At 39.8% G+C, this 24,317-nt stretch overlaps 1 protein-coding gene across 2 annotated transcripts in view; it reads right to left on the bottom strand.

Annotated features, from left to right (window-relative positions):
• Nucleotides 1-24,317, bottom strand: part of UST (uronyl 2-sulfotransferase) — a 151,780-nt gene that overhangs the window by 68,262 nt on the left and 59,201 nt on the right. For both annotated transcript variants that reach the window (XM_064413676.1, XM_064413677.1), the window contains exons 3-4: nucleotides 11,650-11,805; nucleotides 4,296-4,375 (exon numbers count right to left, since the gene is read on the bottom strand). In XM_064413676.1, coding sequence (XP_064269746.1) covers nucleotides 4,296-4,375; nucleotides 11,650-11,805 — 236 coding nt within the window. The remainder of the gene's footprint in view (nucleotides 1-4,295; nucleotides 4,376-11,649; nucleotides 11,806-24,317) is intronic.

The following is a 24,317-nucleotide window of genomic DNA, read 5'->3' as shown; positions in this document are numbered from 1 at the left end:
CCTTCTTTGCCCTAGGCTTTAATAAAACACCAGTTATTTTTGGGGTACCCTGCTCCAAGTTGTAAGACAGATACAGGGAGTAGAAAGAAATCCTCAATTCAAGAGGAAATTGTCAGTGAGCAGCTACACACAGGTCAATTGGGCCAGATGGGATCCACCTAAGGGTACAGAAGGAGATAGCAGAAGTGCTCCCTGAGCCACTTTCCATCACTCACCAACAGTACTGGATAAGTGGGAACGTCCCTGTTATTGGAAGTTAGCAAATGTGAGGCCCATCTACAAGAAGGGCTGGAAGGAGACTCCAGGGAAGCACAGGCCAGTGAGCCTGACTGACACCAGGGCAGGTTGTAGAACAGATGATCCTGTGTGCCATCACAGGGCACATGCACAACAGCCAGGGGACCAGGTCCAGCCATCCTAGGTTTGTGAAAGGCAGGTCCTGCTTAGCCAACCTGACCTACTCCTATGACAAGGTGACCTGCACAATGGATGAGGGCAAGGCCGTGGATGTTGTCTGCCTGGACTTCAGTAAAGCCTGTGACAGCTTCCTCCAGCATTCTCCCAGAAAAACTGGCTGCTCATGGCTTGGATGGGTGCACAGTTGGCTGGGTGAAAAACTGGACAGCTACATCCAGCTGGCAGCCAGTCACAGGTGGTGATCCCCAGGGCTCATATGGGGCCAGTTCTGTTTAACAGCATCTGTTTAACAGCTTTAATAACAATCTGGATGAGGGGATCAAGTGCACCCTCAGACAACACCAAGTTGGGCAGGAGAGTTGATCTGCTGGAGGGTAGGAAGGTACTGCAGAGGGCTCTGGGCAGGCTGGATTGATGGGGAATTGTATAAGGCTCAACAAGGCCTGGTGCTGGGTCCTGTATCTGTGTCACAACAACCCCAAGCAGCATTACAGGCTGGGGGCAGAGTGGCTGGCAAGCTGCTTGGTAGAAAAGGACCTGGGGGTGCTGGTCAGCAGCACCCAAACATGAGGCAGTGTGTGCCCAGGTGGCCAAGGCCAGTGGCATCCTGGCCCATATCAGCAACAGTGTGGCCAGCCGGACAAGGGCTGGGATCTTCCCCTCTATTCAGCACAGGTGAGGCTACACCTCACTTCAGTTTTGGGCCTCTCACTACAAGAAGGACACTGAGGTGCTGGAGTGTGTCCAGAGAAGCACAACAGAGCTGGTGAAGGGTCTAGACAGTAAGTCATATGAGAAATGGCTGAGGGAGCTGGGGTTCTTTAACCTGGAAAAAAGGAGGTTAATGGAAAATCTGACTCTCTCTACAACTATCTGAAAGGAGGTTTGTAGCCAGGTGGGGATTGGTGTCTTCTCCCAAGTAACAAGTGACCAGGCAAGAGGAAACAGCCTCAAGTTGTGCTGGGGAGGTTTAGATTGGATATTCAGAAATTTTTTTTCATGGAAAAGGTTGTCAGGCATTAGGACAGGCTGTCTGGGGGAGTGATTGAGTCCACATCCCTGGAGGTGCTTAAATGTAGATGTGGTACTCAGGGACATGGCTTAGTGGTGGATTTGGCAGTGCTGTGTTAACAATTAGACTTGATCATCTTAAGGATCTTTTCTACCCTAAATGACTCTACATCTCTATTTTAAGCCAAACCAAATCAGATTCACATTTTTCATGACTCTGCTTATATTTTCTCTGCATCTCTAGTACCTTGGTGATATGCTCTAAATGGCTTAATGCAAACCCTACACACCTTGAAAGCACTCAAGCAGAGAGGTGCAAGGCAAGCAGAAGACACTTCTTTTGTTCCAAATGTGACCAAACAAAAGCGTAGCAAAGTAACATGCCTTCTAGCTCCTACCTGGCTGCCAGCTCAATATATGCAGCGGGAAGGAGAAAAAATTGTTTCTTATGCCTTCCTGTGAACAAAAACTTGGTTTCAAAGGTATAAAATGCCAAACAAGAGAAGTGAGTCACTGGACTGATGTCCAAAAAGGCTGCTCCTGAAGAAATTCACAGATTCCAGTAATGGTTCTGCTGCAACGGCATGTAGAAAGCCTCATGCCTTTTCCTGGAAGGGAGCATGAAGTTTCACCAAAATAGGGTTCTTCAATCTTCAAGCTCATCTTTGAGCCTTTAATGGATCTAGACCTGCCCTAAACCTGCAGTCAGGAGTCAGCTGTTGTCTCCTACCCATCCCTGTGCATCTGTCCTGCTCCCCACTCTGCTGGCTGCTCATGTCAAGCTATTGTCTGAGGTCTTCAGCTGTCACCCAGAAAACTCCACATCAATATTCTCAGCCCCATTCTTTTAGTCTGAGGAGTTTTGTACGACTTTTATGTTGAGCTGGCAGAAAAGATGGGGGAAATTGGAAGAAAAGTATTCCACAGACAATCTGAGTCCAGCTAACCACTACAGGTAGGAAGGTTTCTATAAAGAAACAGTTCAAAAGAAATCAAGAAAAACCAGAACACTTTCATAATATTGTAATCTTTATAATGTGTGTTTAAACCACATCCTGAAATTTCTGTAAATGCAATATTTGACAATTAATTTACTAATGAAATCAGTTTAAAAAAAAAACACCCTAGAATCAAATAACCAAGAAAATATAAAACATGCTACTTTACTGTTAAGTATAACACTGCTAATAAATTTTCAAACTAAAAATGTTTAATTTATCAGAAAACACTAAGAAAGCTGAACACTAGTATGAAATGTTGCTGCAATTCAATGCTGTTTGATTTAGAAGACTCATCAGCCTTTTCACTACTTCACACCTGCTAGTTAAACCAAGGATACTGTCAATAAAACAAAAGGTATGTTTTCAGGTCTGCAAAGAGCCAAAAGAGCAACTACAAATAATTTTATACATCTTATGTAACTGGTTTGTAATTTTGCAGATTTGTATTGTAAGGAAAAGGTAAATATGTTGTAGATACATCATGTATACACTACAGAAGAAATGGGATACCTTAGTGGCAAGGATATAGCATAGGTACACAAAATGGGAGGAGCAAGAAGTTAAGACTGTTGACCTTTTTCTCTCAGATCTAGTGTTGAGTACCATGTCAGTAAAATCAGTCTAATCAGGGAACATCCCTTTGACCCTCACATGTGGCTACTCTTTTGATCTTGCAGTTTGGAAGAGGAAAAAGATAATTTACCAAAAGTGTGAAGCCTTAATGATTTTTTTTTAATGGTAATACATTAGAAATGGAACTCTCAAGGAATTAGAGGAGAGAATACAGAAGATTAAAATTTTGTTTAACTCCTCTTGTTTCAATATAAAAAAATCATGCCCATAGTTACGTTCTATATCAAGTGAATTTCAAATTGCTCAAAATATTTTATTTTCAAAGATAACAAAAATAAACACACCCTGCCCCAAATTTTGTAATTTCTTACTACACTGTCTACAGAAGCCATGCATTCATTTAACCATGCAAACAAAATGTACCATGCTGTGTATTTAGGAAAGCTTTGGCAAAGATCTCCAGTACGATCATAATTCTACAGAATTTAAAAAAATCTAAATGCAAGGAATCCAATCTGGTGGCACAGATAGCATGGTTCCTGAATATAATTTCCAGACTAAATGTACAGCCTGGGCAACAACCATCTGCAGTCAGCTTTAACCTCTGCATCCTGGCTAAAAGCTAACTGGCATCACTTATTCAAGTCCTTCCAAAAATTCCTTAGAAGTTTCATCCAAATTCAATCTTCTTCACATTCCGTGCTATAAAAGTCTCTAGAGTCTTGCCGCATACTTTTAAATATCTGCCAGAAGAAACAGCACTCCCATGATACAGAGTGTAATCTGTTTGCATGGTTTAAAAATACTTCCATAGCCTGTGGAATGGGGGCTATTTTGCCAGAACAAAATTAAATTGGTTATATTGGTGGAGAGTCATTCCAGGCACAAAATTAATGAACTCAGTGCAGTTTTACATCTCCTTTTAGTGTCTGGCTGTACACAGATGAAACACCAACAGAAGTGTTCTGCCACTTTTAAAACACAAGTGCACAGTTCAAAGACCTAAGTTACCATCTCTTGCATGTTGACTGGAAACATTGTAAATCACAATCATCTCAAGAGGCAAAAGCATATAATAGCATCCTGGCTTTTTACAAACTTATGGTACATAGTTATGCTACAGAAAAGTGAGCGTGGGGGGAAAAAACCAACAACTTTGGAATGTGAATTCTAGTGCCAGAAGGAAGGAAAAGAAGTGCATTGTATTGTTTATGAGTAAAAGAGGGAAAATATTTTATGTATTACAATTAATAAAAATCATTGAAAAATATTTTTGACCAAAAAATGCCTTACCTTGAAAAGTTGAGGAAATGAACATGTCTAGTAAATAAATAGGGCTGCTCAGCAGTGCTTATGTTTTTAATCAATTCCATCTAAAAAGAATGAACAAATCAAATTTTCCACGTTACATCAACGCACAATTTGAGACAAACATAAAACTTTCAAACAACAGATGATGATATAATTTTCAAGCCTGAATTGCTCAGGACCTCTTCCCCACTATCCCTCCCAAACATTGTCATCAAGAGAGAATGATGAATCTTTTATGTCTAAGCAAGAAAGGTTGAGCTGCAGACACCATTCTGCTACCATAGAGCTTATGTACTTCCAAAATACTTCTAAAAGTGGGCATCAGTTTAAACAAAGGCATAAACTAAAGGAAAAATCTAAACTCTTTCCAAATCTGCAAGAGCCTTCCAAATGGCAGCTGCCCTCTGAAGATACTAACTGTATTCACCCCAATGCCAAAAATGCAAAATGTCTGAAACTGTAACAGAAAGCAGGAGCTGAACCAATGGTCATTTCTGTGTAAAAATAAACACTGCCAACACATTCAAGACACCAACTGATCTGCTTGTTTTAATATAGAAATCAGGACTTGCAATTTCTTCTCCTATTACAACAAATTAGGAGTACAAACTGAATGGGAATTTTTAGAAAGATGATGTTAAATTCTAGTTCAGGCCCATTCACATAACATTAAATTAAAAAAAAAAAAACACCAAAAAACTAAATAATTCAAGTTTCCAGACCATTAAGCTAGAATAATGTAAACAACACTACAGATATGATAATCTATTTTGTGTAAGCTGAACTCTAGCTATGATTTAGAGGAAACTGGAAGTATCTAGTGAAGCATCATGCAAGAGAGTCAATGTTTCAGTTAATTTTCCTTCCTTCTTATTAATTTCCTAAGACTTAATTTCCAATTTTCTGTACTGTGTTCAAATGCAGGCTATGTTATGGACACTGAACAGAAATACACTTGAAATGACAGGTTTATTGATTTTTCAAACTGGGTAGTAGAAAACAATTAATACACTGGATTAAAAAAAGAGGTTAGTCTGTGAACTAGATGTTCTGATTTGAATCATATTAATCTATGTGAGGAGACAGTAATTAAAAAACGTATTTCTTAAAACCTGAATGCTATAGTTGACACAGATAAAATAAGCAAAAACATGGGAGTCTAGCCTGCTTTGTGGTCAAAACAAAGTAACTGGCATGTGTGGAGTTACTAGCAGCAAAAAGAGCATGGTAAAAAATTCTGCCCATGCCATAGCAAATACCAAACCACATTTAAGAGACAGCAGTTGCCAAATTTTTCCCCCTTTAACGTCCAGTTTCAATGGACTGACATTTTGCCATGGTTTTTGTAATTTGTGTCACACCTTACTGCTTCTTATCCATCTTGCATCCTCCACTTTTTCCCTGTGCACATACCCTGCCTTCTTCTTTCAGCCAACATAAGCTACAGCCATTTAACTGCCAGAAAGAAGTGCACACACTTACCCACTTTCCTTACTTTCCCTCTGTCTTCAACAATATATACACACATACACTATGACCACTGAAACAGTTCAGCTTGTCCATCTTCTCAGGATGGACCTTTTCCTGTCCAACTAGCTTGAGTACATCAAGGTATATTAGGTAGAGAACTTATACCTCACAACATATTATGTTTGAGAAAGTAGAGCAAGGTATGTTACATTTAAAAAAGGCTGAAAACCCAAAGAAATTGAATGTAAGATGAGATCACCAAAAGAAAGACAATATAAAGGGAAAAGAGCAACAAGAGAATATGGAGAGAACGTGTGCAATTAAAAAAAAACTAACACAAGGAATTTAAAGAAATAGTCAGGAAGCGAATAGAATCCCTTCCTTAGCTAGTCATATATGGAGTCTGGACTGCTTAATTCAAGCATAAACTGGTCTTTCCACAGCTTCTTCAGTACAATATAAACGCATCGGGCAAGCAATTGATAAACCTGAAGAGCAAAGCTTGTCCAGATCAGAATTAGAAAGCCCAGGAAGCTTTGCAATACTTAACACAAAGGAACTGAGTATTGCTCCTTCATGCTCTGAAGAAACAAAGGCTCTCCTAGCAAACCAATATGTTGATATTTCTTTAGAACTGGTAACTCACTCTGCCAAAAAGTTATATTATTATATTCTTCATTCACCTGGAGAATCAAACAATAGAAGACCTTGTAGCCTGTGTATTAGATATCTCAACTGGATTCTGTGATAGTCAACCTGCTACAGATTTTTTTTGTTTATTGGTTTTTTTTTGTTATTGTTGTTTTGGTTTTGTTTGTTTGTTTTGTTTTTGGGTTGTTTTTTTTTCACTGAGACAAGTTACAGGAGAAGTGAAATTCTCAGAACTGTATAAAGCCTGATGTTATATTTTGCATTTTACTTCTGTTGCTCTATCTGTATGAAGGAACGAAGACTGCAGAAGGAAGTTACTGATTTGGTATAAAAACTCTGTTCAAGCCCCTATGGTCATCACTGTAATTCCTTCTTGGCATAAATGAAAAAAGCCTTACTAGAGTATGAATATGGAGATATAAAGATACTATACCCATACAAAGTAATCTCATTAAATCTAAAAACACAGGCAGCTCTAGTAGAATACTGCTAGATAAACTTAGTTGGGGGTGTATGTGAGTGTTGCGAAGCACCAGATGAGCTTCCTTTGGCTCCCAGCTGACCCCAGGGCTGGCACCAATTTGCTATCAGGAAGCAGATTCACATCACAGCACTGCCACGTTTCTCACTCCATTTCACCTGATGTCAGTGTCACATGAACCTGCTGCTGGACAAGCACAAGCACTTCAGCCTCAGGAGCAAAGGGAGGCTGGAAGGATACACACAGAGCAGGACAGCATCTGGCTCCTGGCTTTTTTTTTGATCCCTTGCTACCAAACTCAGTCTCTTGAGCTAAGACAACAGCTTGCTCCAAAGAAGAAACAGAATTTTGTTTTGACTTAGAGTACCTTCATATTTAGACAGTTAATGATCAACTGGACTTGTAAGCAGATGTGGATAAAGATACAATGTGCATAAGAACAACAAGTAAAATCCATTCTTCTAAAAACCCTGCCAAAAGGGTAAGTAAGGCTTAACTGAAATGACACACAGATGTCAGGAGGGAAGAAATAAATAACTGTAATGGCTCAGGGCCACATGCAAATTGTGGCCATATTTCCCATGGGCCTCTCCCTCTCTCATCATGCTGTCCTGAACTGCTTTCAGGCTAACAACCCAAATGCATTGCTCAGAAAGACATAGTAATCCCTCCCTCCTCCTAAAATTATGTTAAAGAAAAAAAAACCACAACAAAGAAAAATCTCCAGTGTCTCTCAGAAGAATAAGTTTAGTTGATTGGTTTTCGTAGTTAGATTTTTTTTTGTTTGTATATTTGTTTCTAGAAGATGAAACAAAAAAAGAAAGAAAATAAGATGCAGAGGACCCGCAGAGAGCAACAGTGAACAGAGGATGAGGGCTGAAGAAAACCAGTGCTTTTGTATGGAATGAGTGATGAAGGAGAATGACATATAAATACAGACGATCATATCATCCTAAGTTTGAAAAGAAATAAAAATACACAAGCAAGCAAAAGATAAACAACCCTGGCAAACTGTTAGGGAAGAGATGAGTCAGAACACATCCATCGTTAGAGGGAGAAGCTGTAGAAATATTTGGAGAAGTACAAAAGGAGCATGTACCTGCTAGGATTAGGGCCCATAAAGAGCTACTTCTCTCTCTCACTGCTGCACAGAGCTCTCCTGCAGGAATTAGGCAGCTTCAATGAAACACTGCTGAAAAATACACTAATTTACTCTTGAAATTAACTTGCAATGGGCTGGTGCTGCATTGCAGATAACACTCCAGCAGATGGCACCGTGAAGTGACTCCAGGAGGGCTGGATGGGGATGGATTTTCTCTAGCCTCAGCATTGTTCCTGCACAAAAACTCTGGCCTTCGAGACAGGTCACCTTTCTCTCTTCTGGAGATGGCTAGTCCAGTCCCTGTGCTAACCACTCAGGGAAGCCCCACTTTCTTTGAGGTTTTCATTAAATAAATTCTACTGGGAACAAAAGGTAACAATCCCACCCAAACAACAGCCAAAATGTTACTTTTTTTTTTTAAGATGCTGTATTTCAGTGTGAGAATTTGAGGTCAAAATGTATAAAAATGGTGAGGCAACTGGGATTTTTCCAGTGTGGTCTGCTGTATAACACTATGGTCTCCACTAATATTGACACAAAAAAGACAAAAAACCCCTCTGTATCTCTTCCCTGTGAGCTCTTTACGTTCTTCCACTGCTTTCAGTCTCTACTGAAGGCATGTAGGGCTCAGGAGGCACAAGTACCTACAAGAATTTTGGTATATCACTTTCATCTCAGTACTCATTTCCATAAACAACTCACAACTCCCAGGAATGAGACTAGATCTTCATTTTCAGCTCTCAAAAGCTTGGAATGGTTTCAAGAATTTCTTCACCTCCCCAAGCTGGTATGACCAATTTTCTGTGTTTAAAAGCATTTAAGAAAATTTAGTCATGGATTTTTAGTGCGTTGAACTGGAATTACATATAAAGTTGGCTGCACAGCCATAATGATGGGTGGTAGAAGGAAACAATTTGAGGATAAACTACCAATTACTCTTGTATGTGACTTGCATTTCTATACCTATAAACATACTCATTCTTACTTCCCTGAATGTAATAAAAAGGTAGTGGAGGACAAAGTCAGAGCAGGGGAAGACTTCATTTTGTAATAGTTTGAGTGGCATTTTAAAGCCACATCAATTAGGTTAATATTATGTGTTATTTCCTGTATTTAATTTACTTGAAAATATTATAGCAAATGGCAAGCCATATATTAATACATCTGTTTCCAGAACTCACTCCCTTATGCCCACAGATGTTCAAAGGCTGCACTTCTAATTGCTGGCAGACACACATAATTTGGGAAAATTTCTTCATAGGAAGCAGACTGGAAAAGGCAATGAGAATATGGATTCCAATTATGTGCAATCCCCACAGTCATTAAAAACACCTACATGCTTAACTTTATTTAACAACAGCAGACTGCATAAGCTAAATATTTACAGTAAAGTCTTGGCTGGATCAGGGCTTTAACCAAACACAGGACACAGAATTGACAGAAGGAAGAGAGACATATCATCTCAAGTGAGAAGTCCATGCTCATTGTAGAAGGCTACAGCCCAGCCCAGCTCTCTTTTTTCTTGTTCCAATGCCTGGAGCCTGAGATCATTCATTACCTTAACTTCCTCCTGTTACACCACATTAAAGGTGGAAAACATAATTTATTTTTTCATATTCTGCTCTCAAAAATTGAGAAGACAACTAAAAATGCCCTGAACAACAGAATAGTTACTGTCTCCAAGCATGTTCTCTGGTGATCAAAGGCACTTTTCAGCAAAACTGCTCAATAAATTATGAGCCTATTGTAACTATGGAAATAAACCATAAATAAAAATAAAGAGACTCAAATAATGCAGAGAAATCTACAGAGTAAATCATCAGCTCTGTAGCAATACTTCCAGCACATTTGCCGTTTAGTATATTAACCACTTAGGGAGTGCAGAAAGTAATGCAGATAATTATTTGTTAGTGTTATTGGTTGCATCAAAAGTAAGTCTGGGCCTTTCTGGAACCTCCACATGCTGGACTAAAGCACAGAAAACTGTGAAGAAGTGACCTTGTATTATGTTTCAGCAAAGGAAAATCCACCAACCAAAGACAGAACAGAACTGAAAGGAAGAAGCTGATCATGGTGAAAGCTCAGGATTACTAGCACCTGAAAGACTTTTGGGATTTATGGTATGTCCCTCAATCAGCAATGAAAATTGATGAAAGATACAAACAAAACCCAAGCAATCCTACCCACAGAAATTCCATATCCCAGCAGAAAACCTAAGCAGACAGGCTCTGTAGCATCCCCTTTCTGATGGGAGCATATTGCAACCTTGCCAGGCTGCACGGTGCTGCTGGTAGGATATACACAGGCATGCTGCAGCAGATGCAGAGCAGGCATTTCCTTGGCCACAAGCAGGGGCACTGAGGGGACACTGTCCCTCTCCACAGCCTGTCACTGGTGTCCCACATCCAACCATGAACAGCAGCCATATTTGGGCTGGCATGGCAGCCCTGCCCAGCTGGACCCCACCTCTGGCTGAACGTATGGAGTGTTAGGTCAGCCAGCAGTGGTGGGACCCCATGGACACCTTGACGGGGAGGAAAGTGAGACCTGCAGGAGCAGTATCAGCTCCTGAATTTTCATTTGGAATGAACTGCTGCATCTAAAGTAACAAACTTGTGCTCATGAACAGGATGCAAGTAAATGACCCCCAATCACAGCACAATGTCACTGGCAGGCCCACATCCATATTTTGATCATTGCACACATCCTTTTGTGGTTTGCAGGCTGCTATTTCTAGAAGTGACACAGGCAGCAATTGCAGCTTTTACCTGATCAGCAGCTCAAAATAGCAGCAGTGGGCAACGTGTGCAGCATCCGACTACAGACGTGCACTCCAAGTCTGAGGTTTTCCTGCACCGCTTGTATCAATCTACTCACAGAAGCGATACTTACAGTGGGTACATGTGCACCCTGAAGAGAAGAAAATTTAAATAACTGGATCTGTCATAGAAACAAAGCTGCAAAAGTAATCCTTCTACAGCTTTAAGGGAACATGAAAAAGGGTGTCTGCGTAGAGGTTTCATGTGGTATTTCTACTTCCCTCAGTGAGGGTTGGCAATAAACATGAAAAAGACAGATAAGCAAGAAGCTGAGATAGGATCAAGGACATGTCATATTACAGAAATGTGGGTTAGCATGGCCCTGGGAAACAACTTTGTGAAGCAACTGATCAGTAGAAGTGAATTAAGAAAGTTATCAAAAAGGGCTTTTTTGGTTATTATTTACTCCCACTCTGTTTAAGACCCAAGCTAGGTCTGAATAAGTTGTTCTGGTTACAGGATAAATGGCTGCAGATACATGGATACATGTCCCAGATCTGTTAGCACTTAACTGCACTGAACTAACCTTTCTTGCCTTGTTGGTAGTCTAGCTGCTATGCTGACTAAATTCAAGAGCTGTCTCACTGGAAGTTAGTCTTTCTGGTTAGCTGCCACATCATGTTGTTCTTGGCTCTGCCACCCATTTCTCTTATTAAGTGAAGTCACTTAGAGAACGATGAATTCCGCATGATTACTCGGAACAAAGTAGCAATACATCTTTTCAATAGGATTATACGCTAGCATATGCCTTTGTTTCTCAGTTTCATACACGTAATAAGAAAACAGGATCTAAGACAAGCAGGAGTAACTTACCTGCTCATTTTTGGTCAGTCTTGTTTTGTTATGTATGTCAGATGTAACCAGGTTGAATCCATGTTTCTCTGATAAAATTCTTAAAAGCAAAACTACAGTTCGACTTCCACACTTTCCAACTCTGTTGTAGACCACCTGACTGGGGAAAGGAAGTACCTAAACAAAGATTGAAAAAAATGGAGTCAGTACATTGATATTTTGTTTCTGTCTACCTCTGAATTAGATGCTTTTACCTTAAGCCAGCAGACACATAGAGGAGCATTTCTAGGCCCCAGGTCAGAAGCATTCACTTCCCCCAGCAAGGTAGCAGCTCTTCAGAAGAGAAACAGCATGGCTTAGGGAGGTGGCAAGGGGAGATTTCCTCCTTGAGACACAGTTAAATGTAACAGATTGGCAACTACTCCAGAAACACTATGTTGGTAATTACTATTATTATTAAGTTGGTAATGATCTTGATCTTACTGCTTGTAATCTCAATGGAAATCTCTTTACTTGACTATCTCCAATAAAAAGAATTTAAAGAGTGAATTTGTACTACAGTTTGGCAACTTGAAGTCAAGCTGACATAATGCAGGAGGAATGAATGCTTGGATTGCAAAACTTCAGCTTAAAAAGAAACAAAAGGAACCAAATAACAACCAGTTGCACAGAGCTAAAATTAATCAACCCTTTTAATTTCAAATATAAACATGAATCTTTTGAACAGACTCAGAGAACAAATCATGCCACTGGTCAAGGATCTACGTGCAGAATAATCAACACAGGGCCACAGGGGGCCTGAGGCCAACTGGCACAGTCTGATCACCTCTGGTCTACAGGTAATGTTCACTAAATATCAAAATAGAACAGCATCATCCAACCTGGCCAATGAGAATGGTGTCCAGCCCAAACTAACTCTTGCACCCTGCTCTCCTCCCCAGGAAACCAGAACAAGCAAAAAGTAACTCAGTGTCCCACAGTATGTCAGGTGCAGCCTTATTTTGTTCCTGGATGATGTCTGTGGGTTATTGTTTCAGCAAAAGGCTTTCTGGAGTCACACTACTGCACTAGACAAGTATTTGCTGTACAGCATATAGCAGCATGTGATGATATAGGCCCAGAGGAAGCTGTTTCCAAGCCTTTAAGTTGGCCAACAGAGTCAGGAGCTCACAGTTTCACCCACAGTGGTGCATACACAGCACTTAAGGAAAGATCATTTTTCTATTAAGACAATGACACAAAATGTTTCCTGACATCCCCCCTGCAGGGGCTGCACTTGGGTTCCAGGCAACCTGTGTTCAGTACAAGGCATGGCCAAAGTGTCAGCCTGTCTCAACATACAGCTACTCCTGCTGTTGATGCAATCATGTTCTTCCAGCAGAAGGAATTCTAACATAAAGGCAATCAGATGAGGCATATGGCACTTTTCAGTGCAGAGTACATCTTCACTACATTTGAACTGCTAATAGATCTTCATCAGGGAAGCAAAATGATTTGTCAGGCAACCCTTCAGACTACTTTCAAAGACAACTGCCAAATAGAAAGAAAAAAAAAAAAAGGAAAAAATCTGTATTCCCTTACATTTAACAGGATCCTACTGGCACTTTGCTCTCAATGTTACATTCCATGACCAAATGAACATTGCTGCTGTTACTGGTTGCAATGTTGATATGTTTAGGATATCCTGCACTGCAACATAAATGTGGAGGTCATTTTTCCCCAAATTACCCTGGGAAGGAGTAAGTGTTGGGTGATCATGGTCTCAGTTAAGCTTTCCAAGTTGTAGGATGTTGCATCTGCTGGTACAGCAAGCAAAGAAGGGCCTCTCAAGGCCCATACAAACCCCACACAGGGCACTTAGCTTACTATTTTGTAACATTTCTGTAGGGTTTTCTATGAGAAACATAGTCCCCATATTTCTATATCAATCTTTCCTTCAGAAGCCTTGCTTCCTATGAAATGCAAAATCTCGTCTCAATTATTAGAGAACACTAAAGGTGATGAATTTAGCATCCCTGTGCTACAGCTGTAGCTAACCTTTCCCAAAACTACTGTTAATGGTGTCTGAAAGGATAACATTTGAGCACATTTTACTATGCTGATATCACACCATAATGAAAGAGAACATGAGCCCTATTCTGGATTGTCCCCTTTTTGGTTCATTTCTTTGCATAACAAACACTAGCATCACTACTTGTCACAGTCCTGCAGCATCATCCACACATCACTGCAACCTGTGGATTGGGAATTACTCCTCTGCTTAGACGTATGCTTTTGGAATACTTTGTTGTGTAAGTAAGTGAAAGCCTTCAAGAGACACGATAAGTAGATGCTGACAAGTGTCAGGGCAGGAGAAAGAGCACATACACTGCATGTATGCACAGCATCCCAGAAATTAGATGAAATATGAGAGATCATAGTGTTATGGAAATATTTTTAAATCCTTCATAATTATTTACTGCTTTGATTTTCCTAGCAGTTTGGACTAGGCAAGATAATAAGTAAACTTTTTTCTTTATTGGTACTTCAGACAAGTACAATTTTACTGCCTACAGATTACATTCAAGTTCTAATTAAATTCTTGACAGGATTATCCAGTAACTTTGGGTGAATCTTATAAAAGTAATTCTTTAAAAACTAGATAAAATTAAAGGAGGCCTTTGTAAATACTCTATTTTAAGTGCAAACAATTTTTTCAGCTTAGAAAAATGACAGTAGTTACCAAATTTGGCCAGTTCTCACAGTTGTTTCTGAAACTCACCTTCCTAGGTAGCACAATTCTGTTTTGCACACAGACCATGGTAACCCCAAAAAGACACATAGCAAATACTCACTGCAGATGAAGGAACCTGAAATAAAGGGCTATTATTTCCAGCACTTGTTTAGCTTAAAGGAGACCAATGTATCAATGCCTTGTTTCAGTACACAGTGAATGCACTTAGGTCTAATCAGACAAGATTCAAGATAAGCGCTGCAGCTCAAAGCTCACTTCAGAAGAACAATCACGAGTGGTAACCAAAACTTCCCTTGCAGCACTGCTGAGCGTGGTTGGCTTTTGGGATGTACTCCTGAAACCCTGCTCACGTTTCCTCCGTTTGCGTCACCATGGCACTTATCACACCAGACGCCCCAAAGGGGGAGTCCAGTGCACAAAGCCATGCAGTACACAGGCTTTTGGTGTACAAGCAAGTATTTGTTTAATGTGACCCCTTCCCTAGGGATGCTGCAAATCTGATTTATTTATTTAGAATAAATAAATAAATTTAGAAAATGCTTAAGTTATTCGAGGAGAAGAAATACGACTTCCAAAAACATGAGTTTGGAACATCAGGCAAAACTAAAAATGCAAGAAATGGAAAACTTCTCCAGAGAGGAACTTTCCTTTCCCCCTCATGATACTCACAAGACAGACAATACAAGAGATGGTGGCAGAGAAGGCACTTGGGAAGAAAGCTCCTATTGCATTAGCAGAAACAAAGTGAAAAACAGCAGTTGGACATTTATAAAATGCTCATTGGATTACATTTTGTTGTTACTTACTTCCTAAGAGTAGGTATCATGTAGACTGACTAACTGCTGAGATGATGCTCTGTCAACTTGATATTCATGTAACAATATACACAACTGCAAAATAATTGCAGAGTGAGTTTATTGAGCACTGCATCAAAGCCCAGAGGTAATACAAACCATTCAAACATATAATTCACTTTGGAGTTACACAAATCAGCACTTACAGCCATAAAAAAGTAAAACTCACAGTATAATTACAACAGCTCTCTCCAAGAGTTTGGAAAAATTTATGACAATTTACTTGTCAGTTCAAACAGGTTTTTTCTTTTGTTTCATAGTTAAAGAAGAACCAAGAAGAAAAAGAAAGTTTAGTCCCAAATGAACTTGCATTACAGAAAATGACTGTCAAGTACCTCTGCAGAGAGGTCTGCCAGTCTCAGAAAGGGTGCCATTCAACAGATAACCTGATAAAACCCCAGGCTTTCATCTTCAGTGGGGGCTTTGTCTACTGTTAAATCTTTGCACCATTAAAAAAATTAGGCTGTATAATTGCTTGTAGTGTCAACGATGTAGGGATTCACTCATAGGCCTATATCATTCCACTTTTACAAATCCAGCACAATTTTGCCCATTTGCCAAAAATCTCCCAATGCTGGTACAAGCTGCCCAGGTGTCAGTCTCTGACTCATTTCAGGAAGGAGAACACTGGATACTTTATTCACACCTTCTGCAAGTAAGTGACCCGTGTCCCTACACACAAGTGGGGCCAGAAGCAGATGCCAGAACTGGCTTCTCCTTTCTGAACAGACACTAACCTGTGGTCAGGCAGTGCTCCGTGTTTATCAGGTGAATAAGGCCAACACAGAAAGTACTGATAAGATTGTGGAAACAATGAAGCGTTTGCTAGCCTATCTTTATACAGCCTTGCACCTTCCCAGTCCAGCCGCTTCATTTTCTGTTCCTGTCCAACTAAAACAGAATTGTAAGAACTTAAAAAACGGCTTAATTGGTGAAAGGAATGGCTCATTTGACTCATGAGAGGAGGCTGATACTCATAAGGTAACTACAAACCTGAGAGGATTCAGAAGCCCATTTCTCTCCAGTGTCTCCCTTCTTTCTCCAGTGTCCCCAAAAATTATATATGGCATGTTAGAAGGCACATCCTTCCATGCTGCCTGAAGAATTTCTTACACAACTTGTTCCAGAATTTTAATGCATGGTAACCCACCATGCATATAATTTTTAGTTCATCTTCCATGATTTCCAGAGAATATCTGTTCTCACGTTGTGGATTTCATGAAGACAGATCAGATAATTCAGTCATCAGCTTTGAGATCTTCTTAGATACCTTGGATGCTCTTTTTAACTGAAGTTTTTCACAAGCCTGCCATGGTCTTTAAAGACAAACTCAAAAGCCACTAAGAGACAGCCTTCCAAAATTAATTGAGCAGCAGGAATTGCTGATCAAAAATCTCATTTCAAACAAGTATCAACTTGCTCACTTCTAAAACAATCACAATGAAAAGCTGCTAACACAAAGTTATGTCAGCAGAAAACACGACTGAAGAATGAACAAGGGAGTAAACAAAATATATTACTAGCTGGAATCCTCCCTCCCCATCTAAACCACACAGTTCCAGTTACACAAACAGTCACCTATACAGTGTAATGATGCTAGGCAGAGACAAGCTTTTTGAATTAATCAACTCTAAAGCAGACCAGACAGCATGGTCATCTCTATGGATCACTGAAAATACACCAGAAACCACAAGAAAAGGTAAAAATGAAATTTGTTTGTTTTCAGCATTTAAATGCCGTACAACTGAAGCAGAAAGTAAGGCAGAAGAAGAAACAGAATATTCTTCTGTTGCATTCTCATTAAGAAACTAATTTAATTGAAAAAGGGTGACTTCCTCCCCCAACACCACAAACAATGCATTTCATCTGTTAGACAGATGACATATTTGGAAGACTAAGTTAAAATGTGTTTTCTAATGGTTCAACATCCCTAAGTACCAAGCTAAATTGAAAACATAAGCACGGAGCACCAGCAGCAAAAGGAAACTTGGTTGTAGACAGTCCTCGAATTTATTAAGACTAAAGAAGAGCATTACTATGAAGTGTGTGCCAAAGCCTATGGTCCCTGATGTGTCCCACAAGAGAGATTTGTGTAGCCAAAATCAAAACTTGCAGTAATTTTCCTGTGAAGAAGCACTGCACACTTACAAATCTAAAAAGACCAGAGTTCAAAGCATAGTAAAGTATCCCCATTAAGTCTCTGATCAGGTCCTATTACAAGATACTGTAGCTATAGAAACAACAATAACATCAATAACAACCTGAGAAAGTTACAAAGAAAAGGACAAAGATCCAGTTTCTAATGTTCAAAGTTTTGGATGCAGCTTGTCAACATGTTTGGGTTCACTCATCCTATACCTTACACCTGATTTCCTCATCTACAACAACAGGCTGCAGCAGAACAAAACCCCTGCACCTCCAATCTGCTGCACAAGATGCCCCACACCACAAGGAGTGCAGAACCAGGTTTATTTCAGGCAAAAGAAATTACAGCAACAGCGCAACATTCAAACTTGGCACATGTATACAAAGTCAAACAGGTTGGTAGAGAGCACACGCTCTGCTCACTCAGCACTTTCAGGTACTCACTGATATCAGGCAGCCTCTGGAGGTGTGAGTGGCACTCCTGGCTTTCATCACTCAGCAACACTCACTTGTACTTAAGAATGGCAGCTCAGTTCCAGCTCCTTTCAGGGATGAAGCAGGTGACAGGGAATCACCCTACCAAATGGACAATTGCTTTGGGATAGGGTACAACCACCACCTCTAGACTAATAAAATCTTTTCCTTTTGGCCCTTATTAACATAGCATGCTTTTCAACCTCTTCTTCATTCTTCTAGCTTTCCCCTGCAGCTTGCAACTTATTCACCTCTTTTGGGGCCAAAATCAGATATGATGCTGTATCTTGTCTCCCTGATGCCAAGGAGAACTGAACAGTAATTGTTCATGTCTTGGAGACATCTTTTTTTAATACATCTCAGGATAGAATTTAGAAGAATCAAAGATTATGGTATTGTCACTACTATAGATGCACAGGGATGCAGAACAAACCTATTACTCTTTTTCTTCTTTAACCTACATGAGTAAATGCATATTACAACAGAAAAAGATCTGGAAGACCCTCATTATTTATTATGAAAAGCAGTATATTTCTCTTTTTAAGTTAATCACATTGTGGAAGTTATCTTTCTGGTAGGCACCTACCTCATAAGAAGATAAAGGAGACAAATTATTTAAGAACATGATACTGGTATTTGTTGAGAGAACTAGCATGAGTTCAGGTAGGTTAAGAATTTTACTGTCACTTTAATTACCCCATTTTCCACTGAAAGGTTTAACATGTAATATCAAAAACCCCTTAAGCTGCAGAATTTGTGCAAGACTGATTTTAACTCCAGAGCAGCATCATGTTATGTATATCTTGGAACTGTAAAGTTTAAAACTGCTGTTTTTCCTTCAGAGCCCAGGGTTTTGTACATTCTGTGATGTGCTCAGAACACTGGCACAGTTATTCTCTGTTTAAGTGGTAAATCCTATCACATCCAACCCACATGTTTATATTGGATACTTGCAAAATGAGAGATATTAAGTAACTAAGCCTGGTTTTAAAACTTTTTATAATACTTCACAGCACTGGCCTTCTCTTAAGTAACCTCACTACCTTATGGTTGTTCCTATCCTTCCAATGCAATATTCACAAATTCATGCTAGGAGCCAATAATATTGGATTTGAATGTGGTGAGTGGTAGACTGAATAATTTATTCCTCCCAAAATACTTTCCCTTACAGACCACAAACTGGTCCTGAATCACAAATGGATCTTGTGGTGCTGAAGATGGCACAACAGAGTCAGTAACTGAGGAGGCCCAGCATCAAGTGCTCCCATTTCATCTTCTGAACTTTGAAATTATTATTCTGACTTGATTGGGGGAAAACCAAACCTCATTCCTGCTGACCAGGGCATGACTCCTTTTCATTTTAACAGAGGGAGCTTCTCCTTGCATCTACTGAAAATCCCCAGTAGTGCCAGCCACAAAGGCCTCCACACTCCCCTGGGACATCAGGATGCTGTAGGAGCTGTGCCGAGAACCACCTTGCATGAACTCCTTCACCTTAATCACCACAAAACCACCACTCTCACACGGACTTCTTCAGCCCAGTCATGAAGCCCTGTCCTCCTTGCCTGATGTTTTGATTCTACTTTTGACCACATGTAGGCACATTCACAATCTCATATCTGATTAAAGCTCACAGCCCTTACCAGAGTACTTCACTCCTATTTACAGTTTCCTGAACTAAACTTTACCCTTCCTTAAAGCCTGAGTAGAAGACTGGCAGGACCTACCAGCTCATCTTCAAAATCACGAGGCTTTCAAAATTATACCAGAATTCTTATTTTTTCAGTTTGTTAAGACTCCCAAGCATCCCAGGTTTCAAACTTTTTTTCCTTCAAACATCAGAGTTAAGAAAATCCCTTCAGTTCATGATTTAAGGATACCATTAACAAATGTAAGATGTGTGGTAGAAACCTGAGTGATACCCAATGGAGTCTCAAGGCTCAGCAAGATTAATCAAATTAATTTGCCACTCAAAAGATACTCCATTATGTTACTCCTATGCAGAATGGCAGATTTTTGTTTTTCCACTGAAGCTTTAGGTTATCCAGACCCAGCTGCAATTGGACTTCAGTACTATAATCCAGCACTTCCTAATAAAAATATAATGAAGGTGGTTATGATTGAGTTGCCATGACCTATAACACATACCATGCTAGTTTATGAACAGTTTCCTATCATGGAAAGAAGGAAAAGAAGAAAGGAATGTACTAGACAGCTGGAAATTTAAAAGTGTAATCACTAAGAAATATTCATGTGCTGTGTAATAATCTGCATAGATTATGTGGGAGGCCATGGGTCAGGCACGGAAGTGGGAATGCCCTGGGAGGAAACAGGTCAGCGTGAGAAACTGCAACATTTTCCCAGGGTTCTCCATTCCTTTATGTAAATCTAGCCTTGTCACTCAAATAGTACTCCCTCCCTTGTTCTAGAAAACTCTCTACCTCCTGTTCACCCCTTGGCCTCTGTTCAGAACCACTCCCCTCTCTGCTCCCCATGGCTGTAGTTGTGTCACCCCATCCCAGCTCCTCCCTTCTCCCCTAACCCTGTTGGTTTATCTGTGTCCCAACCCCTCCTACTCTTCCTTGTTTATATACCTCGTCCCATCCCCTGCTCCACGCTCTCAGTGCCTTGTGCTTCTGTGAGCGAGATCAGAACCCTCTCTCTGGCTCCTTGATCACGAGACCCTTCAACTGTGGTTGTGGACCTTCCAGCCCAGCCTACCCTCCACCTCACCTGGACCCAACCTTCCCTGGACCTCCTATTGTTCCTGCAATAAACCCAGTTGGATTCCTCAAGTCAAGAGCTCTCCTTCATCCTCTGGTCAAGCACACCTTTATTCCATCCAGGCCGGAGCACAAGGTGGGCTGGGGGAGCTGGTTGTCTGGAGCAGGAGGGGAGCGCTCTTGGGAAGGTGGTCACCCCGACAGCACCTGCCTGGGGTTCCCACAGATTATCTGCAGGTGAACAAAGATCATCTCAGAATGGATTATGTCCTAAATTTCAGTGAAAGCGCAGAGCTTTACTAGCTTCAGAAATGGTGATTATGCCTTGTGTACTTTTTTAGCTACAGTGTGTGACATGGAACAAAACCTATAGGTTGCAAATTTGGTCATAGTAGAATTTTTTTATTTTGGGTATCATTGGGTAGACTGCTCTGTTAATGCCAGAGATAAGAAAGATTCACCTTTAACCATACACACAGCGTGACAATTAAAGTACCAACCAAAAGGCAAAATATTTTTAAGTGTCTTTGAAATTAGATAAAAACTAGAGACTACTGTAGTAGTCATAAAACCTTGCATACCTGCTGTCTGTCCAAGTCTTTCAAAATTTAAAGGCTACAAATGCCAGGCTTAGTAAAAATCCAGCTCACTACTGTTTAAATTTTTACAGGACATCAGCATGCACAGTAATCCTCACAGATTTATCTTCTTGTGACAGGCAATCTGGCTTTAATTTCCCAAGTCTCTCTGTACTTCCATTTATGATCAGTCAGCCTCCCCATATCAGCAACTTTCTGATATGTTATAAAGTGAAGATGTATTAAAAAGTAAGTAATCATCTCTATTTTGATAAATCACGGAATCAAGTGATTGTTTTATCCTTACGACTCTTGAGCAATAAATTAAAATGAACAAAACAAACAAATTAGTGCTCTACTATAATTCACATATTTTTATGATCCAATTCACACTTAATAGTAGAAATTCAATTCCAGCTTTGGATATATCTCCATACTATTACAGTGCTGTATCCTTCACCACCTGCTTAAGCAGGACTGGAAAGAATTATGAATAAGAGACAATGGGGAAAGCCTCTGTAAAAAACAGATTTTTCTTCCCTTGTCATACTGTCATTTAGAAGGAATGAAAACACAGTTTAAAAAGAACATAAACCAATTATTCTACAAATATTTTATATTCTGTGCTAGTTTTAGTTAGGGTAGAGTTAATTTTCTATACAGTGGCTATTATGGGACTGTTTTGGATTTGTGCTGAATACAGCACAAATATAGAGAAATTCTGTTATAATATAGAGACTTTTTGTTATTGCTGACCAGGTCTTACACAAAGCCAAGGTCTTTTGTGCTTTTCTGTTGGCAAGTAGATTGGGGTGCCTGGGAATTGGAAGGAGATACAGCTGGATAGCTGACCCCAACTGGGATATCCAAAGGGATGTTCCAGACCATATGACATCATGTTCAGTATATAAAGTGGGAAGAAGAAGAAGGGAGGATGTTTGGAGTGCCAGGATTTGTCTTCCTAAGTCACTGTTACGAGTGATGGGGCCCTGTTCTCCTGGAGGTTGCTGAACACCTGCCTGCCCACGGGAAGCAGTGAATTAATCCCTTGCTTTGCTTGTGTGTGTGGCTTTTGATTTCCCTATTAAACTGTCTTTATCTCAGCTCATGGGTTTTCTACCTTTTATTCTTCCCATTTCCTCCCCAATCCCACTGGTAGGAGAGTGAGTGGCCATGTAGGGTTTGGTTGCTGGCTGGGTTAAACCACAACACACTGCCCCTAGTAAACAGAGGGAAGTGGAGAAATGCTTTATGGGTTTTTTAAACCATAGTATTTCATTAACTCTACTAGGCCTAAAAGCTCAGTTTTACTGTTAAAACTGCTTCAAACTATAAAAGGGATCTTTGTGGTTAAGGCACTTAGTGAATTCTCTCTTCATATTTTATCAGCCAGGTACTGAGTCTGGTAACCATAGCAAATTACTTACTCTATTTTAGTGTTGCTAAATTCTGACGATTTTTGCTAGCTGAAAATTTGTACACTGCACAATAATCTCAATTCTTTATTTTATAAGCAGAATAGAATATTTTTTAAATCACTGAAATCTTGCCCAACCTGTCCTGGAAGGATTACTTTAAAGATTATCCACCCATTTTTCAACTCAAGCAAAACAGACAGTTTCAACTCTTATCAAAAACAACACACTACTGTTCATGCTCTTAAAATCCCTAGTAAGCATGCACCTAAAAGAAAACAAATCTTGATTGCTTCTAAGTATTGTGGAGTTTGGTGGTTTGTTGTATTTTTTTAAATTGATTCTTTGTTTGGCTTTAAATCAAGCACTTTATCCCTAACAAATCAATTGCTTAAGACTGTAGAGGGCTGAAGGGTTAAAACTATGTTCTCATAAGGGATGGCTAGAACTAAAACACTAGTTCAAATTAAACATGAAGTATCCACTAAAAATAAATAATCAAAACTAAAAAAAAAAAACAACACAAAAAACACAGCTCTTGGCCATTATCTTAATGCTGCTATCAAAATACTAGGAAAAAATAAAACTGGCATAAAGCTGATGAACATAAAACTCAGTGTAAAAGGGCCAATGCTGAAGTAATCTTTTAGTAAGACTTAAAGTCAAATAAAGAAGAATAAATAATCTAGTTGACAATGGAGAGTGACAAGGACTGGGTATAGTATGACACACCAAAGGCCATGCAAGGATTCTGCTACCTTTTCCCACAGTGGTGAACATGGTGTTGGCTAAGGTAAGGACTGGACTCAAGGATCTTAGGGGTCTTTTCAAAATGATTCTATTAAGCTACGGTAGTCGTGCTCATAAGAAAAACAAGAACAATTAGCATGTAGTATCTAGCTAAGAGCTGAAAGAATGGTGAAAAGAGTACTTATCCACTTTCCAGCTTTAAACCAATAAAATCAGATAACATTTATTTTGTGATGCCCCTTATTTAGATTCATTTTGACCTGATGCTGACCCCCATCCATTTTTGTATTCACTTAAAGCTTTGAAGCACTGTCACACATGCTAAGCATAGTGTCTTGCTGACACCTAAACAGCTGCCAAAAGATACACTGGGCCCATGACAGGCAGCCCAAGGGAAAACCATCAAGGAAAGGAGAATAGACTACTGCAGTGGAATTTATCTGTAAGCTACGTGCACAGCTCTCCCACAAATATATGTGTCATCTCTACTGAAAGAGAGACATATCTTGATGCTCTTGCCAAGTTCTCAGGGAAAAGCTTTCAATCAAGAACAACTGTAGGTCTGATAAAGTTCATATCATTTGTCCTCCAGGGCCAGTCTCACCATCTTGGATAGAACAAAAAAATCTTGGGAGGATTTGATAAGGAAATAGCTGGTCTAAATACTGGAACAAAATACACCCACTTTATTCACAGAAATGCTCAGACATAAAATATATCCAGTGAACATCATCAGCTATTAATGCACATCCGTTTCAAAGGTATTTCTGAAAACCAAGCTAGCATAATCTTAAAGGTTTCACTTAAACACCAATCTAAATAAAAAGGATAAACAAATGATCACTTAGCAAATGTCTTAAAATTTACATTTTCAGATGCTTATCTAAAAAAAAAAACAAACAAGAGGAAGCGAGATAGAGATTTGAAATAGGAAAGTCAACTTTTGCTGGCAGTGTAGAACCACCAGCAGTGGCTGTTTTGCTCAACTGCATTCCTTTTCTATCTGTCACATACTC

Source organism: Passer domesticus, chromosome 3, assembly GCF_036417665.1.
Source record: "Passer domesticus isolate bPasDom1 chromosome 3, bPasDom1.hap1, whole genome shotgun sequence".
Classification (NCBI taxonomy): domain Eukaryota; kingdom Metazoa; phylum Chordata; class Aves; order Passeriformes; family Passeridae; genus Passer; species Passer domesticus.
Note: the sequence above shows the minus strand (reverse complement) of the source record. Positions and strands in the feature narration are given on the sequence as shown.